At 40.7% G+C, this 19,396-nt stretch overlaps 1 protein-coding gene across 1 annotated transcript in view; it reads right to left on the bottom strand.

Annotated features, from left to right (window-relative positions):
• The window catches only part of LOC142144515 (protein unc-93 homolog A-like), a 69,303-nt gene that overhangs the window by 16,845 nt on the left and 33,062 nt on the right, over positions 1-19,396 (bottom strand). The window contains exon 3 of the mRNA XM_075203489.1: positions 9,406-9,635. Coding sequence (XP_075059590.1) covers positions 9,406-9,635 — 230 coding nt within the window. The remainder of the gene's footprint in view (positions 1-9,405; positions 9,636-19,396) is intronic.

Raw genomic sequence — 19,396 nt, 5'->3', positions numbered from 1 at the left:
ATCCTTTAAAAAGCACAAGCTATAAAACAAATATCAAGGGAGACATCCTGGTATGTAAGCCACGGAAGACACATTTTATTAAAAATTGTTGAATTGTCCTTTCCTTTGTAGATGTGCCACAGTTGTTTGGTAACAGCTCCAAATAAAGGGGGGGGGGGGGCTTGGATCTCTCCAGGATGTTGCTAGCAGACAGGTGGGCACACTAATTATGTGGTGTATAAGTTTGTTTAAAAGTTTGACAACTCCCGGAATCGGATGAAGGAGAATAAACTAATCAGGTGACAGTGGAACAGACATCTCTTGATGGATGACATTAATTTACGAATCCCTGGCTATTAGGCAGTCAATTTGGGGCACCTTCACCAAATGTAGGCAAACACACCTATTTGGGAGCGCTGGCACCAACTTAAGTTAGCGGAAAGTGCAGTAAAGGTACCTACCCTGGAGGGAAATAAGCAAAATTAGACCATTTAAAATGAAATTAAATGGACACAGTGTTTCCAGTGTTGAGCACGATCAAGGGGAGCTATATAGAGTTCTACAAGGATAAAAATGTCTTAATTGAAGGTATTGTTGAATGTGTTTCTTTGTAGGGGACAGTCCAGATTGTAAACCAGAGAAGTTGCACAGGGGTCAGGAGCTCCAATAATACAAGATCTTTCAGAAATCAAATTTTTCCTTTAAGTCAGGCAGAGAAGACTTGTGGAGTGAGACTTTGTGAGAATTGTGGGTTGTACCATAAGGGATTTAATGAGCTGGACACACAACAGTTTATATTGCTTAGTTGTATAGTTGTAAATGCGATAGGAGAAAGCTGTAGTAGGCTGTATTTGAAAGGTTGTGGCTTTCAATTTCTTGGGGAACCAGACATACATTGAGAATGTTACTAAATTTAAAGATGCAGATCAATGTAAACCAAGTTTCAGAGAGAGAATGCATCTGAATACGTACACTGTGCTAGATGGTAAGGTAATATTATTTCAGTTTTGCACACTTAACTTGCCATTCTTTTTATTGAGATGAAATTAAAACTGAAGTTAATCTCTAAGAATTGTTTGGCCAGGGGAATATTAAAGTCCAAAATGTATGTTATTGCAGTGTTGTATTTAGGAGAGGGCTGGCAAACTTTAGCCCAGGGGGCAATACTCAACTCAACAGCCTATTAGGAACCTTTTTAAGGAAAAATAGTGCAGGTGGCCCAGTGACCCAGCCCAAGTAACCCACTATGGGATCGGCCCGGGGGACAGATGCCCCCTGATCGCTAGCCCAGCCACCCAGCCTGCTCCTGGTTGTATCCAGAGAAATAAATATTTTTGGATTTTACTCTGAAGATTAGGTAGCAAATTTATATGACAGAGGAAAGTGAGTAAAATATCTGCATATACTTTTCTTATGTTCTTTATCTCCAACCTGGATGCCAGATGTTTTGAGATTGGCTCTAATTTTTGTAGCTAGAGGCTTTTTGACAAGCCCAAAAATGAGGGGGGAGACCAGACTCCCCTAATGCATACCATCTGTTTTCTGGAATGGAGATACAGAGAAACCATTGACAGAGGCAGATGGACTACAGTAGAGAGCTAGAATACCTTTCAAAATGCTACCTTAGAAGCACGAGTAGGTGAGAGAGCATTGCATAAAATTTCAGCTGTCTAAGATAGCGGATGCACTTTGCCAGGGCTCCATCTAAGTGACTTTATAGTCTGTCACCATTGGCTAATTTACCACATCAGTTTTGCACTACAATTTACAAAAGAGAATTTTGTGGGCTAACTGGTCAGCTCCTCAAATCTCCGCAGAACAAGCTTGTTCCCCTAGAACTGGGCGTTTCCCACTTCTCATGCCAGGAGGCATGAAGTTTCCAAGTCCCTATAGTCTCTAGAAGAACCAGACTTCATAATGCTGGCAGGCAATAGGGATATGGCAATCACCCTATTGCTGATGAGAACTAGGACCATCAGGTTCAACTCCTAAGGCACAATGGAGACAATCTGCAACAAAAACTCACTATATTGGCCTGCTAGGGCTAAGGTATCATAGCACTATTAACTGTACTTGTAATACCATAATCGCCCTGATCACCAGGACACTCTTAACTTATGAGAGGGGACTTTCATAACAAATTATATACTGCTGGGTATCAGATTTTTGTACACTAAGGCATCTCCCAGCCTGCAATGCTGCACTCCACAATTTACATTAACGCAGCACACTATATAACTGTCACTGAGGCTCCACTCCTTATTCAGCACAACAGCCGGGGTTTCTCATCACATTGTAAATATTACAGGTAATTCAAGCTTTCTAACAAGTACAAAATCAGCTTGCTATCGATATGCTGTTGTACACTGTTACCTACTCACCAACATTCATAAAAATCTCTAGCTGCAGTAATTCTGTCACTGGTTCCTAAGGCATTGCTGCCCTCAAGTGGAAGATTATAACTACTACATTTACAGCTAGTACTGTACAACAACTGAATATTTGCTTACACTTTAAATTGAATTGCATTTCCAAGTTGCGGGATCTGGTAGCATCAAGTTTTTTTTAATCTTTAAATAACCTCACACAAACTGATTAACATCTCACTTACTTCATAACAAGATGTGAACTCTCCTTTGCTCACAGGTCCACAGGGACATGCGCTATGGATAACTTACAGGAGTGCACTGTTTACCCTACTCAACATCTCCCACCCCTTTTCACTTCTTAAGTTCCATCTGATTAGATGCCATACTGTTTTTGACAAGTGTCATCCAGGAACAAGACATCTACAACAGGCAGCACATCTACAATATTCATTAAAGTGGCTTTGGTCTCTTCACATATATCTGACCAGTCTTGTTCTTCCAGGCCTACCTCTTAACCTGAGACTGAAATTGACCCTAACATTCAAGCAGCCATAACATATCTGACAAATAATATCAAAATTACATTTCAACAAGAGCCCAAAACATATATTGCTGAATTTAAGACAGAAATAGCTACTCTTGGCTCCAGGACTGATATCCTTGAATTTAAACCTGATAAACTGTATTGCACTCAAGCGGTCTTCAATAGAAACCTCGAGACATTGAGAACGCCAATGCAAATTATCAAAGAAAAGCAAGAGGACCAGGAACATAGATCCCATAGTGTCACAGTCAACAGGTATCTGTGGGATCCTAGAGCCTGCTAGGTTCAGCACCACCTACAGGGAGGCGTGGGGTCTAACGGGACAAAAGGTTTTCACCAGTGACCCCTGTAAGGGAGTTTGGGCTTAGCGGCTTCTGCCCCACAGGTCACGGCCCTCCAGGTAGGTACTCAGTAAGGCCCAGTGGAAAGGGCAGAAAGGAAGATGTACACGGAGGTCCGTGTAAGGGCAAGCAGGAGACTGGATCATTTGGGTAGATAAACTGCAGCAGGTAGACAGCAGTAGGGTTTGATGAACTGCAGCAGGAAAAGACCAGGGTCCAGGTAGCTGCAGCAGGAGACTAGATCAGAAGGTACTATGTACTGTGAACAGGTATCTACTGGAATAGCTGTGCAGGACATACTGGTAATATGGCAGTACAGATAAACTGGATAGCAGACCTAAATCAGAGGCTGGAGAAGGAGAGAAGCCAGGCTTAATCAGGAGGCACAAGACAGGCTCAAGGGGCACAAGACAGGATAAACCAAAATAAGCAGGGATCGAGATTTTGCCAGGAGGCACGAGGCACAAGGTACTGGATAAAGCACGATAAGCAGATCTTGCCATGATGTATGAGGCACTGAATAGATCCTTGGGTAACAGAATAGAGGAGAGTAAAACAAGCCAAGAGGTCAAAGCCAGGAGAGCCACAATGGTACCAGGGAATGAGCTGGAGTGTAGTCAAGAAGAAGTCAGGAGATAAGCAGCAAAGCTGAGGAACAAGCTAAGGTCAATACCAGTTAAGTTAGCAACAACAGGCAAAACAACAATGAACTGCCACAGTTTTCTGGGAGAGGCAGACTTATAAGGGCAGTGAACAGGTATGGATGCTGATCGAGGAATGAGGTAACTCCTGCTAGTGGGGTGGTGTTTGTAATGATGAGACAGCAGTACCTCTGGTGGTAGAGGGGTACTATAGGCCAGATATACACAAAGGCAAAGTTCAAGCATAGTTCTTAACAGACATAAGCTGCAGGAGGCAAGCAATAACTCAATGGAAGATGCTGCTGTGCAGCCAGAGGCAGATCCTGACACAAAAGAATAATCCATAACATACCATAGTCAGTAGAAAACTCCTCCTTCCAGGATTTCCTCAAAGATATTTGTAAATATCTTATTTCAGATATCTCAGGGGATGATCTCCTGATGGATGGAGTTCACAAAGCTCTTAGGATGTCACAAACTTACCTTACTCGTTCCCCCTCATCTCCGTCGGTCCCGGAAACCGCACTTCCGGGTTTGGCGGTCACATGACCGCAACTCGGGGTGGGGAGTTTGAATCTCAGCTCCAATTTAAAACCCACTCTGACACTCATGGAGTGACAGAGCAACTTACCTGGTTCCTGGCTCCTGTTCTTTTGGATATTCCTTGTGCCTGCTCCTTGTGAAGTGTCTCCTGTGTACCAGTCCCTGCTAGTCCCACCTTCCTGGATCTCCTGCTCTCATGTACCGACCCGGCTTGCTGACCATTCTGTTTGCCTGTGACCCTGACCCAGATTGCTGATGTTCCAACTCTCTAATTCCGTTTATCTGCTATTCCTGTGTACCGACCCGGCTTCCTGACCATTCTGATTGCCTGTGATCCTGACACGGATTATCTGACACTTCTTTGCCTCTGCTTGTAGCTCTGCCGCCAGTCTATGTACCGAACCCAGATTCCTCTACGCTGCACCTACCTGTCTATCCGATTCTATGTGTACCGGCACCAGTTGTCATCATACATCTCCGCTACTCACTGCTCTATCCGCGATACTACATCTTGAGGCGAGCCTGAGGACCATCCCTCCTTGCGGCGGTTCTTGGTCAATACTGGGGAATTTGTTAGACCCCGCACCTCAGGTAAGCCGGCGCTAATGAAGATTAGTTCCGAATCCAGCTAATCCGTTACATAGCACCAAACCGGCCTTGGATCAGAGACCAAGAGATATCATAGAGTGTCTCCATTAATATTGAGCTACATAAAAACTCCTAGCTGCTTTAAGAAACAGTGACATAATTGATTTTCAAGACACCCAACTCCAACAGATTCAAGACTTTGCTCCAGCTACAATTCAAAAATTGCAGGGACCTCCAACCGGATAACTACAAATACCAGTGGGAATTCCCTTTTAAACTACAAGTCCTTTCAGGAAACTCTGTTCATCTGACAAAATCCCTGATACAAGGTCAGCAAATCCTCTCTAAACTCGGCATCCTACTGGAACCAAAACTATATCTTAAGCAAGGCAAACCTTATAAACCTCATAAAGAGGCATACCGATGACAACCTGTTTGAAAAACTAAGCTATGTCATTGCAACATGGCTTATCCCATTTGGACTCTCCTGAGGATATGCCACTTATGATAACGCCACCAATATTATGAGAGCATTACAGCTGGGTAAAATCCGTCATATTCCCTGCTTTGTTCACACAATGTACTTGGTGGTACAGAGCTTTTTGAAAAATGACAGGGACGGGCAGGAGATGCTGTCTGTTGGGCAAAAAGTTTCGGGACAACTTTGGCATTCTGCAACATCATATTGCAGCAGCTGTAAGAACAATTTATTTTGCCCTGCCACCAAATGAAGCAAGAGGTGGTAACAAGGTGGAATATACCAAACTTTCTATGCTTGTGAGAATGCAGGAACAGCGAAAAGTCATCCACACTTACTCCACAAGCCATGACATTGGGAGAGGAGGGGGAATGTATTTTAGTCCAGCGCTGTGGAGAATACTTTCTGTGCTGTGCAAAGTGCTGAAACGATTTGAAGTAGTCCCCGGTGAATTGAATTCAGACACTGATAGCTTGAGCAAAGTGATTCCCTTAATTAGACTTTTGGAAAATCACCTTGAAAAATTGAAGGAGGAGATGACAGAAAGAAATTGTGCAAAGTATGTAGGACATGTAGATGAAGTACTTTAATCGCTTAACCAGGATTGAAGAGTTATCAACTTTTGGAAATCTTATCACTACATTTTGGCGTCTATGCTTGACCCTAGGTTTAATAGCTATGTCTTCTCTTTATTTCCCAATGTTCCAAGGTCAATTCCATCTTACACCCCTTTTCCTTTCAGCTACCGCCATGTGCCAATGTTGCCTACATGTGCTATAAGTGCTGAAGTTTGTTTTCAATCAATCTTTTAATTGCTTCTCTCTCGTACATGTGACTACATACTTTGTTTTTCACTGGGTTCACCATCTCCAACTGAATTTTAGGAGTGCTCTGGGTGACGGCGATATCCTCGTCTTCATCTTCCAAATATTTGCCTGCAGGGGCCGGTGACACACTAATTTGTTTTCTCAGGACTCTTAGCTTTTACTTAACTTGACATATTTATCATCCTGCCTCAGGGCCTTCTCAGTATTATTCTTCTGGAACGCAGTGTATCTATCATCTACAAGCTCTCTTAAATCTGGGATCTCATCCGGTGGGTCACATTTTAATTTAAGTATGGTCTCCTCAACTGCATCTATATATTGTTTTAAATCTCTGTTCAATGCAGCATATTCCAAGATGACGAATTCCATGCTGCCCACATGTTCCGTGTCACAGTCTGTCTGAAGCAAATGTAATGCCACTTCAGTTGTAATATCCATTCCTGTGTCTATAGAAGTGTGGCAGTTCTTCAGGGATGAAAGGGAGGTATCCAGAGAGCAGGAGGAGATTAAATATGCAGCACGAGCAGACATGCTTTAATAATGTAGAGTTCATTGACAGCACTGTTGGGCTTAAGGCAGCTAAGTTATTGGTAAAGATGAAGGATTCCTCGGCGCTATGGTAGTATAGTGTCAAAGAAATTTAGTTTATTTTGTACAATAAACATAAAATGGTTCTGACCAGAACATAAATACAGAGACCAATCAGGCAAAGAAAAATTACTAATATTGGTATGTCATACACATCCCAAATTCTGTAGCAACAAGAAATGTTCCTAATAATATATAGGCAAAGTCCTTAGTAGTAACAACGCAGATTGGACAAGAACTGTCACAGCCAAAGTGTAAATCTGTGAGTTGTCCACGTCTGACATGAAGTTTCTGCACACGGCAGCGTGCAGTTAGTTAAGTCCATACGCTGCATCCTGCCTTTAAACATTGCGGGCCTGAGTCATTAAGGAAAGTAAGGCAAAAAAAGGGAGTAAATGTTCTCCGGGACAAACCATGTTACAATACAAGGGGTGCAAATAAGGACTTTGCCTATATATTATTGGGAACATTTCCCGTTGTTACAGACTTAGGGATGTGTATGATATACCAATATTAGTAATTTTTCTTTGCCTAATTGGTCTCTGTATTTATGTTCTGGCCAGAACCATTTTATGTTTATTGTACAAAATAAACAAAATTTCTTTGACACTATACTACCATAGCGCCGAGGAATCCTTCATCTTTATAACTGTTTCTAGGGATAGGGGTTTCCCTACCTTCCTCTGGCAGGAGCACTGCACTCTATCCCAAATTTATATTTAAGCTATTGGCAGCTTGTTTTGTGGGGGCCCAAACAAACCAAGCACTTCAGCCAGAAAAGTGGCACTCCTTGTTGCTGTAGTACTGGCTTTGTTAAAATGTACATGTCCTTTTTAATATCTTACATAAGGGTGGGTGGGAGGGTCCAAGAATAATTCCATCTTGCACCACTTTTCTTTTCTGCCACTGCTGTGTGCCAATGTTTCCTAGAAGTGCTATGAACTACCGTGTGTTTGTGTCATTGCTCTGTCGTTTAGCCAGGTCGCTGCAGTCTTTCTCCAAAAGTGTATGAAAACAATATTGTGAACTGTGAGGTAGTCAAAATTGACTGGAAATAACTGTAAATTAGTGTTACTGAGGTTAATAAGAATGTAAGAACAAAAAAGATCAAAATTATGTGATTTAGCACATTTTAGCTATTTTTCATAAAAATACAGATCCAAAACCTAAACCAAAACCAAAACACGAACTTAATCCAGATCCAAAACCAAAACACGGGGGTCAGTGAACATCTCTACTTATAAGGAACCTAGATCTCCGAATCTCCTGAAGATTATTGGCGGTCGAAGGCCGGGATGGCCTCACCTAATTGTGGAGATACCTACTTGCAAGAACAGTCAGTGTTTACTTGGCTGTAATGAAAGGCTTTTTATAATATATTGAAGGAGTTGAGAGGCAGCAGGTGAGGGAGGGGGCAATTGTTTAGAAAATTAGTGCAGGGAGTGGGAGAAAGGGGAGCATTTTAAACTTGTAGGTCAGTGGGCACTTATACAAAAATCCCACTGGGCTTGGATCTGGGGGTCCACAGAACTGTGCAACTCCACTATAGGGTTAAAAGGCCTTCATATCGCGTTATTGATTTGAAAAAGCCTATGTCTCCTTAATTGTCAATGGATTAAGAATGGCACCAGTGTTTCTGATGACCAAGTTAGGTAGTAGTGGATACTAAACCCTACTGAAAGGCTAATGTCACAGCCTCTGGGAGAAGGTGAACTGATTATTGTGAATGGCAGTGGGTGCTATCAGGAACTTTATCATAACGTGTCTGTCTCCATTAACCACCAGTCCATGCTTAATTAATCAGAAATACAAGTAATTCCAGTAATGTTTCACATTTTTGTACTTATTCAACAAACTGGTGTGAGAAACAATATGTAGACAGTTCAAGCATCTCTAGTGAGGAATATAACAAGAACCCTTACAATCATCATCATCATCACCATTTATCATCATCATCATCACCATTTACAATGTCAAAATCATAACTATTTCGGTATAATATTTTTTATATATATATTTTTGATTAAAAATATCTTTTCATTTTATAGTTTCCAGATCCTTTAAATCAATTCAATGCAATTATTTTCTGGACTTTCCAATATGGGACTGAACGATAATTAAAATCCACATAAATCTGTATAGGCTGGCTAGATAGAGTAAAAAAATTATATTGTGTTTGCAAATCTTGAATAATGTAATCTTAGCTGCTATATAATCAGCTAAAATCAGTTATATTGGTATGGTTTAGAAACACATTTTGGGGGCGCATATTAGCAGGTGTACATGTGTATACGATTTTAACTGAATTAAGAAATATTAAGTGCAAAGACAAATGTGTACTGTAGATAATTGCACATTTTGGTTGTGAGCTTAATTGTTAATTAAAATATAAATCAATACCACATATTTGTATGGTGCTATATACAGATTTACCCTGGTAAGGATAACAACAGTATTATTTTTATAATGAAAGTCTATTTAAATTGTGCATTAGATTAACATTTTACCTGCATCTGGAGTTTGTCCAAATATTAAAGATGATATCAAATTCCCCCACACACCGGATGATTGGAATATTAGAAAGAAAAGTCCAAAATATTGATTGACAATATCTTTTCCCACCTTCCCTACTTTTTCAGCATATCGATTTCCACTCTCTGTCAGATATGTACATTTTGCAGCCCACAATGGTGCACCTCCAAATCCCAAAATCACAGACGTTGGAATTAGAGTGTACCTGAAAGATAAGAGATTATCGAGATTTAACTTCCTTCATTTGCTAAAATAAGCCGTACCAACTTCAAGCTTCAAATATTTACTAAAAGAGCCTTGTTTTACTTTACTTACACATATGTATTAAAATCACTTAATAAATAATGTAAGGATAAAACCCTAAGTAATATTTTAAGGGCTATTAGAACATAGACCTTTATCCTATGTTAGCAATGAGTATATAGGAAAAAGAAAGATTTCAGTTTAGAGTATAGCCATGAGTCTCATTGAGTAGATGTTTGTTTACTAAGTGCTTTACCAAAGGTGAGCAATATGGACCTTGTTATCTGTATGTTATGTATTCCTGTTATTCTTCTCCTGGGAATGTGTCTTTGAGTTTTCTGTGCAAGCTGAAATTTAATTATTTACTATGTAAAAGTATATCATTTCTGCACTTATATTGCTTGGAGGGTGTTATGTTAAACAGCATGGTGTCTCAGATTGTCACAATGTTATTTCATTCATTAATTGGTATATACCTTGCTTATAATAAAAATACCCTTATCATGAATTTTTTTTAGCATTCTCTTTTGTTTAATTACTACAATAGATATTGAATTAAGGATTCCCTGTTTGTTGAGAGGGAATGCAGTGATCAGGTCTGGGAGTGTGCCAGGAGTAGATTTGAAACTTAGATTGGCCCTGGAAATAAATGTGAAAGTGTTCCCATGTTGTTAGTAATGTCAAATTATTGGTAGGTGACGTTAAATTGCCATGAGGTAAGGACAGCATGAAAAGTCATGGTCTTGGTCATTAGACAGTGCTAGGCCACACCTCCTCCCTTTCCCTTCAAACACACCAGCAATGCTGCAGTAAGGTGCACACAGCTCCTTCCACCAGCAAAGTTTTGAGAAGCTGGACATAACTCCTGACTATTTCAGCAAAATCAGGACTGTGGTGCCAGATTAGCAGACTGTTCTACTTTCTTCTATTAGTTTTTGCAGCTTTTACTGCCTGTTGCTGCTGTCTCTAAAGCTTATTTTTGCTTGCCTTTATCCTGGAATCTTGGGGTCCTGTTTGTAAAATAGAGAGGTACTATTGACCTCATGGAAAGCCGAACAATGAGTGAACACTCTAGAACTCCCTCCCAGGAATGCAAAGAGGATTTTTTTTTGCCCCGGTACAACTTCTTGGGGCCCCATCCACACCCAGCAAAAGGGACATGTACACACCGGGTCAGTGGTTCCTCCCACTACACAGACAGACCTCTTGCCTGGCACTTTGTACCTGCTCCCCAAACCCCCTCTCGGTGTCCCTGCTGCACCCTCTCAAGCAGGCCAACATTAAATCAATAGCACCTACATTTAATAAATAGATCTCCTTCCCCCACAAACTAGTGACATATTTAAATTAATTGCATTCACAGTTATCATATAGACCTATTTCCCACCATTTCTGACATTAAATCAATAGTGATTATATATAATAATAAAGGCTCCCCCCCATATATCTAAATTTAATAAAGAGAACTATTTTCCCCAACCAGCCATTATATAAAGTTAATAGCCCAGCGATCCCCAACATTAAATATATTAATCCCACATTGCAGAAATGACACCTACAATATTTTAATAGCCCGCACTAGACTCACATTATATTAATAGCTCCCCATTTAACAAAAAACACTCACATTACATTAATAATTCTACCAATTCCCACATAACATTAATATCCTCAACAAACCTTGAAAGTAATCGGAAGTAGACTTTTCTGTCTGCATTCCATGCATTTTGTGCAACAGGCCCTCATGTGCAGAGAGGAAGAGGGAGAGTAGAGAGAAGGAGAAGTGAGGGGATGGAGAGAAGGTGATGGGTGTGAAGCTAGGGAGGAAAGTAGAGGAACAAGATTGCTTATTTATGTCACCCAGCAGTCAATTAGGTGGCTGGTCCCAAGGAAGGGGCCAGTCACCAGGAAGCACAGCAATGGCAGTGTCACCCCTCTCCTTTATGTCGATAATGAGGCCATCCTCCACCCCTAATCTGTCCTCTAACCTACCTGGAAAACCAGAGGCATAGTGGTTAGTTGTTAACTTACAGCGCTGGGGCCATCGGTTTGATTCTGACTAGGGCGCTATGTGGAGATTGTGGGCTGATTCATATTAGAACTCAAAGTGACCGCAATTTGCTCGTTTTTTAAAATCGGACCTAAATTACACACACGTTTACTCACATTCAAGTTCAAGCAGATCTCAAGAAATGTTTCCATCTGAATACAGGTATAAGTACACTCTGGCTATACTTACACCTGAAGATGAGTCAGGCCTTATATGTTCTCCCTGTGCTTGCATGGGGTTCCTCTGGGTGCTCTGGTTTCCTCCTACACTCCAAAGACATACCGATTGGTGTCTAATATTAATTGGTATCTGATAAAATTCACCCTAATGTGTGTGAGATATAAAGATATAAACAAATATTTGTGTTGTCTAGTTAAAGATGTAGGAGTGCTGCCAATAGGGAGAGAATTTTAGAGGAAACCCCCAAGTCCTTAGAAAAGCTAAAGGAAATATCAAGAATGATTTGCAAGGCGCACTGTGTAAAGCTGTGTAGCGGTGAAAGTAATATGCATGTAGTTAGGAATGTATACACTAGGCAAATACAGATAACAGCTAAGCTATCTTATCTAATAACATACAGTTTATAGTATTAAAATTAAAAACAGTTTTAACATTAGCAAGCTTAAGAGTAACTGAAATAGCGAGCATGTTAACAGGTGAGAATTGTGTCTAAAGAACAGATAAGTAAATAGAGATCCCTTTATTTCATCCAACATACAAATGTACCAGTAAATAATGTACCTATTGTTAGGAGGTATATACACTTACTTGACCTTTCCAACACTGCAGGCCGGTTAACTATTGGCCTATATATTAAACATTTTCATGAATTAATTTAATATACACTTTTACACTCACGTTTAAACGATTCACTGTTGCGGCGATGGGTATTCCACAGCACACATTTAAATATACAATTTTATTTTAATAAATACATTTTTAGTCATAACATATGCCCCTCAGGCACTGGGTATTAACCCTCCCGGCACTGTAGTTCATTTGAAGGTGGCCGCCTCACATGTGCGGTGGCCAGACTCCCGGGGACCCGGCCATGAAGGCAATGAGAGGTCTTCACCTATAGCGAGCCACCTTTCCTCTAGAAAGTGATATTCTCACAGGTGCTCAGATGCTCCCAGGACTTTTACTCAGATTAGAAGAAGGTATCTTAGAAACCAGATAGCAATGGGATATGGAAACTGGGAGTAGTAGTACACCAAGCAATGTACAAAAGATAAACCAGTGCAGCAAATTATTGAGGTCAGGCAGTGCGCCGGAATAACTGGAGACTAGCCAGAGCTTAAGGAGGGTAACTAAAACGGAGGTCCAAAAAACAAGCAACAGGTCTATGGTGGATAGCAGACAGAATATCCAGGGACTAGCAAAACGTCAAGCAATGGGTAATCTGTAGGAGGTAAGGTTTCAGTAACACAGCAGTCTTCACGAAAATGCAGGGTACAAACACTGTCATTAGCCTGGAGGCTAAGCCCTCCCTGCTATTTAAAGTACAGCAGACCAATCACTGGCTCCTAATGAGGCAAGTCCTCCTCTCCACAGGTATAGGAGGAGCAAGTCAGATGGCAGCCTGAGCAGATGGAAGAAGTGTCCTGATTGCTTGTTAACCAGACGGGCCTTAGCAGAGTGGCAGCCAATCAGAAAGCATCCAGCTGCCTAGCAACAGCCAGGGTGGGAGAATCATAGTGAGCCGTCGAGGGTAGCACAGCAGCTCGTAACAGAACCCCCCTTGAGAAGGTGTTAATAAGCATCTACATCCAGGTTTATTCAGAAACGGATTATGAAAAGCTCTTCTCAGTCCTTCTGTATGAAGATTTCTCCACAGGTCTATAGCCTTTCCAATGCACTAAATAATTAATTCAGCCTTGAACACATTTAAAAACTCTCTCCACTATGAACTCTTAGGGGGGAATTCAATTCCCCCCGAATTTCCGCGGTGTTAAAACTATTATCGTTATTAACCCGGTTTTCTGCCAGGAGCTGGTATTATGTACTTCAGGGAAATCAGTGGGCATCAGATGATTATTAGCATGTTGACCAAACACGTAAAAGAATGGGGATGTAATAGAAAAAGAATGACAGTAGTTGTTGTAGTAAACTCTGCCGACGATAATTGTTTAAGACAGTTATTGTGAAATCCAGAAATATAACATCACAGGTACTGTTACAGAAACTGGTTTACTCTCTGTCTTGTCAATAGATTTATAGGCAAAGGATAGGGTTAAACTAATAACCAGTAGAAAGCAAAAATACTTCCAGAATTGAGCAACCAATTGAGATCATCTGTCCGAGATTATATCAAAAGGCAATCCAAGAAGCCTGAAAACATGTTGAATGAAAAGAGCGGATAAATATTTAGCAGTGGGTAACTTGGTGAGATAAACAAAATGAGCCATCTTGATAAACTGATCAGCAATTACCCAGATAGTAATATGACCATCTACAATGGGTAATTCCACAATAATATCTATAGACACAGGAGTTGAATGTTTATTGGGCACTGTTAGAGCCTTGTGTTGACCAGATCTAACATTCCTAGGAGTTTTATTTCTGGCACAGGTCTCACAAAACAGGGGAAAAAAATTGACATGATGTTTGATGGCAACCAGACTGAATGAGATAACAATCTTCTGTGTTTTGAAAATACCAGGATGGCCTGAGATTTTGAAGGAATTAAGTTAATTATTTACAGCTTTCCTTATACCTTCAGGAACAGACAAGAGTCGAACCAGGTTCAGGGAACTTAATCAATTGAGTTGAGAGGTCTTGTGTGAAACCATCTAAAATTGATGAAGCAGAAGTTATGGGTAAATTCTTAATACTAGGATTGTGCCGAGGAATGTAGCTATGGGATAAGGCATCAGATTTTAAGTTTTTAGAGTCAGGTATAAAAGTAATAACAGAATTGAACAGAGTGAAGAACAATGGCCAACGTGCCTGTCTGGAATTTAGTCTCGTGAGTGAATCAATACATAACAGATTTTTGTGGTCTGTAAACTGAAATGGTATGGTCGGCTACTTCTAGCCAATGAAATATATATATATCAAATCAGGTAGACCTAACTCCTCCTTAATGTCTCAATATTATAAAGGTCTATTAAAGTAATTCTATAATTTTCAAATAAGCATTGCATAGGCGATTGTATTGTGTTTCCAACGCACAAAGTGATTTTTTTAGCAGATGTAAATAGTTAACAGTTCAATACATTATTATATTATGATACAGTACAGTACAGTACAGCCAATACCAAAAGATACATACATACCGCTGCATTCGCATGCACTCGCACTGCGCTCCCACGGTACCATTGGACAGTAGGTCACCCTTGAATACTGTGGTCAGAGTAGACTGCAGACTGGGAGCGCAGCTATGATTATATATACATTCAGTGTTACAGAGAGAACAATGCAGATGACGTGGCTTGCTTCTATAGGTCCAGACTTCCGGTGGGTCCAGGGTAAACAGGACATAGACTAGTTCAAACAACCCCCTCAAACGCTGAGGTCAACATTCCAGATGATTCTCCCGCCCAGAAACCAGTTACAACTAGTCCATTAGCATTTTACAGTCTGATATCAATCTGACAAGATATTGCCTAACATCAATAACTAGAGTATGCAATAAGCGATGTCTTCGGCGATGAAACCGGACAGCTGCTGATGAATAGGGGAATAAAATGATATAAGACATGACACATTTCCTATAACCTGAACCTTAAATAACACTGAAGTGTACATATAATCATAATATATAAACTAATAATAAACTAAATACTATCTGCTCATAAATTTCTGTATAACGGAACAAATATGAATATGAATTATATAAATAACTAAATGTTGTAATGCGAGTGTGTACGTGCGTATTTTACCGTGCGATCGCCGTATGCCACGTGTAGCGACCAATCGACCAATAAAACAATATTAACCAATATACTTTCGTTCATCCAATTATACGACTTCGACAGGTCATTTCACCTTTAAGTCTTAATTCTACCTAAGACATCTAAGGAAAGGTGCACCCACACATATGGATCAATCAGTAAACAAGGAAAAAATTGATAGAAAATGTGTATAGCGGAGCACTCAGAGGTCTAATCTAAATAAAACACGTTTTCCAACTTTATTGGTATGCATTAAAATTGTCTTAATATTTTTACAAGAATTATCTTTAAAATAAAAATAACAAATAATATTAGCAAAATATTTAAAAAAGGTATGGATTCAAGAAATGTGAATGGTGCTATACACTGTTAAAATAGCAGTTATCAACTGCTATTGCGCTCCGCTGCTGTCAGCTCTTATTGAATTATGTAGTATATACCTATGACTCAAACCACTATCTTTTCTGTCTGTATTTTAGAAAAAATAGATTATACATACACATTAGGACAAACAAAAATTTTCCGAAGTTGTTTCCCAACAAATTATTTCACAAGAGGTCCAATCAATAGAAGGATTATGGAGATATAGCTACAGATGACCTTGGAGGAGAGGAATTGTGGGAAAATTAATCAAATATAGGGACAACTGTTCCAAATACAGACTCCCAATAGCTAAGCGTATAAGTGGAGTTTCGCTCCAAATTCTATTCCTTATTGGCCGATGATAATGTAACGGCTCCCACTGGAAATAAACCTTTAGAACAAGTTAATGAGAAGTATTTACCTATAGCCACCTGCCTTTCCCTTAGTCAGCGATATTTTCACAGATCAGACAAAGGGTAATCAGTAGGAGGTAAGATTCCAACAGCATAGCACTCTTCATGAAAATGCAGCGCACAAACGTTATCACTGGCAAGGAGGCAAAGCCATCCCTGCTATTTAAAGTATAGCAGACCAATCATTGGCTCATGAAGAGTCTAGTTCCCCAGCACCCTGCACAGACAGGGATAGGAGGAACGGGTCACATGTTCGCCGAACCAGATGAAAGAAGCACCCTGGCTGCTTGCAACCAGCAGGGCCTTAGCAGAGCAACAACCAGTCATGCCTAGCAACAGCTGGGATGAAAATATCATAAAATCATAGCGATAAGACCCAGCACGCAGTATGTCTTACTCCATGGCCATAAGGCTGATGTGGGTGAACAATGGGATAATGGGAGCTCAGTCCACTGGCTAAATGGGACTGAAAAGGAGTGGAAGCAGTTCTGCTGGCACCCCCTAACACGCTGAGCGTTTCCACCCAATAACATTCCTTGAGCTGCTACTGCATCTCCTATTCTCTCAAGCACTCAAGCTTTAGCACACAGCTTAAAATACTACTGGAGCTGACTGTACAAGCTGCCTTAACAGTTGAGAAAAGTATTAAAGTTTCACACTACAAATCCTAGCATTCAGTGTTTGAATCAAAGAATACTGCTAAATTACAGTTTGCATACATGATGGGACTTTGAAGGATATCCATATCTTTCATTACCTAGAGTAGATGCATTACCTAGAGTGAATGCATTACCTAGAGTGGATACAATGAATTTAGTTATCTATTTACATTGAAATTCTTCCACTACTTGTTACTAGAGATGCTCAGGCTAGGTTCCCCAAGAACCGAACAACCCGAACCTAGCAGATCTGTAGAGCAGTTGGGCAGCAACATAGGTAGAATAAAAAAAAGGAGGGGGTAGCACTGTTCTTCAAAATCTGCAGTGACATCAGGCACGGGCTGGGAGAGGGAAGCCCGGGGGGCACACAGGCGGCCGCATCACATGAAACAGGATGCGGCCGCTTCATTGATGACGCGGCCGCATCGCCTGTCATGTGATGCGGCTGCCTGTTGGTCTAAATCTGCATTTTACTGTACCATAGCTCACTCAAAAACAGGAGAGGTGGCAGGGTTCAGTGCTGAAACAGAAATTGTAATAATAGAGATGTCAGTGTTCTTAAAAGTCTCCAGTGACATTCTACTCTGCCATAGCTCATACAGAAACAGGAGGGGTGGCATTGTTCTTGTCACTCTCCAGTCTCAGTCATGATGATACTAATCTGTCTACATCATATGCTAAAGCCTATGTTCAAGTGCATAGTGGTTTTAAGTCAGGAAAATGAAAATGTAAATAAAAACTTGTACCTTTTTAAAGAAAAAAACACCTCTCTAATAAAGGTGAAAGTTTACTGTAGGAAAACATAAAATTGCCAAGATGCCATTCTTGACAAAATATTAACAAGCATACCAGCATCAGGTACCTTCCTTCTCTCAGCTAGATTTCAGCACCTGCAATCTACTCTGTCATCTTATTCACCCTCATCAGTGTGTACATCATCCTCAAATAATACTAATTCATCCCCGCCGGAAGCCACCATCACAGATGTCTGTGTACTTTGATGTAATTGCCGGTAATGGCCTTCCTCATGGAATTTGGAGTTCATTTTATGGCAGAGTTTTCACGATTTTTGGACAATTCTTTTAGACCAGACCAAATGTCAAAAGGTTGTGCTAACATCTGCATCACCACTGGGTGTCTTGGGAAAGCTTAGTTTTTTCCTAGAAGCAGTTGTCAGAGAGACTGAAGGAGGAGACGTTGTTGTGTCATGTACCACTTGAGTTGTCAGCCTGCTGACCCAGAGCTCATTACATCTCTTGAGATCTGGGTCAGTTGGAAAGAAAGAGAACACATAGCTCTTAAACCTACGATCAAACACAGTTGCCAAAATGAAGTGATCCGATTTCAAGATGTTGATAACTCTTGGATCCTGTCGAAGCAAATTAAGTACTTAAATCTACAATTCCAATATAGTTAGCGGATTTGCTTTGTTTAATTTCCTCCTTCAATTTCTCTAGCTGCTTCTCAAAAAGTCTAATTAAGGGTAATCACTTGACTCAAGCTAACTGTGTCTGCACTCTCTTCACAAGTGACTGCTTTTCTGGACTAAAGTACATTCCCCCTCAAATTCTATTCTTCTTGCAGCTGCTGCATTCTCCTACATGCTGTTGCAGAATGCTGAAAATGAACCAAAATATTTCGGCACACAGACAGCATCTCCTGCATGTCACTGTCATTTTTTAAAAAGTTCTGTACCACCAAGTTAATTGTGTGAGCAAAACAGGGAATGTGATGGAATTCCCCCTGCTGTAATGCTCTAACAATATTGGTGGCATTATCAGACATCACATATCCTCAGGAGAGTCCAAGCAGGATTAGCCATGTTGCAATGACATCCCTTAGTTTTTCATTATCATCTCTTTATTTATATAGCGCCACTAATTCCGCAGCGCTGTACAGAGAACTCATTCACATCAGTCCCTGCCCCATTGGAGCTTACAATCTAAATCCCCTAACATACACACACACACATCGAGAGAGACTAAGGGCAATTTAATAGCAGCTAATTTACCTACCAGTATGTTTTTGGAGTGTGGGAGGAAACCGGAGAACCCGGAGGAAACCGGAGAACCTGGAGGAAACCTACGCAAACACGAAGAGAACATACAAACTCCATATAGGTAAGGCCATGGTTGGGAATCCAACTCATGACCCCAGTGCTGTGAGGCAGAAGTGCTAACCACTAATCCACTGTGCTGCCCACAAACAGGTTGTCAGCGCTATGCCTCTTAGTAAAGCAGATGATACACGAAATAGCCTGCCTCTGAAAGATCTTGCATTGTTTGTTAGATGCTGCTGCTGTTCCTGCTGCTGAAGGCGATTTACCAACCCAGTGGGCTGTC

This window comes from Mixophyes fleayi, chromosome 3 (assembly GCF_038048845.1).
Source record: "Mixophyes fleayi isolate aMixFle1 chromosome 3, aMixFle1.hap1, whole genome shotgun sequence".
Lineage (NCBI taxonomy): Eukaryota > Metazoa > Chordata > Amphibia > Anura > Limnodynastidae > Mixophyes > Mixophyes fleayi.
Note: the sequence above shows the minus strand (reverse complement) of the source record. Positions and strands in the feature narration are given on the sequence as shown.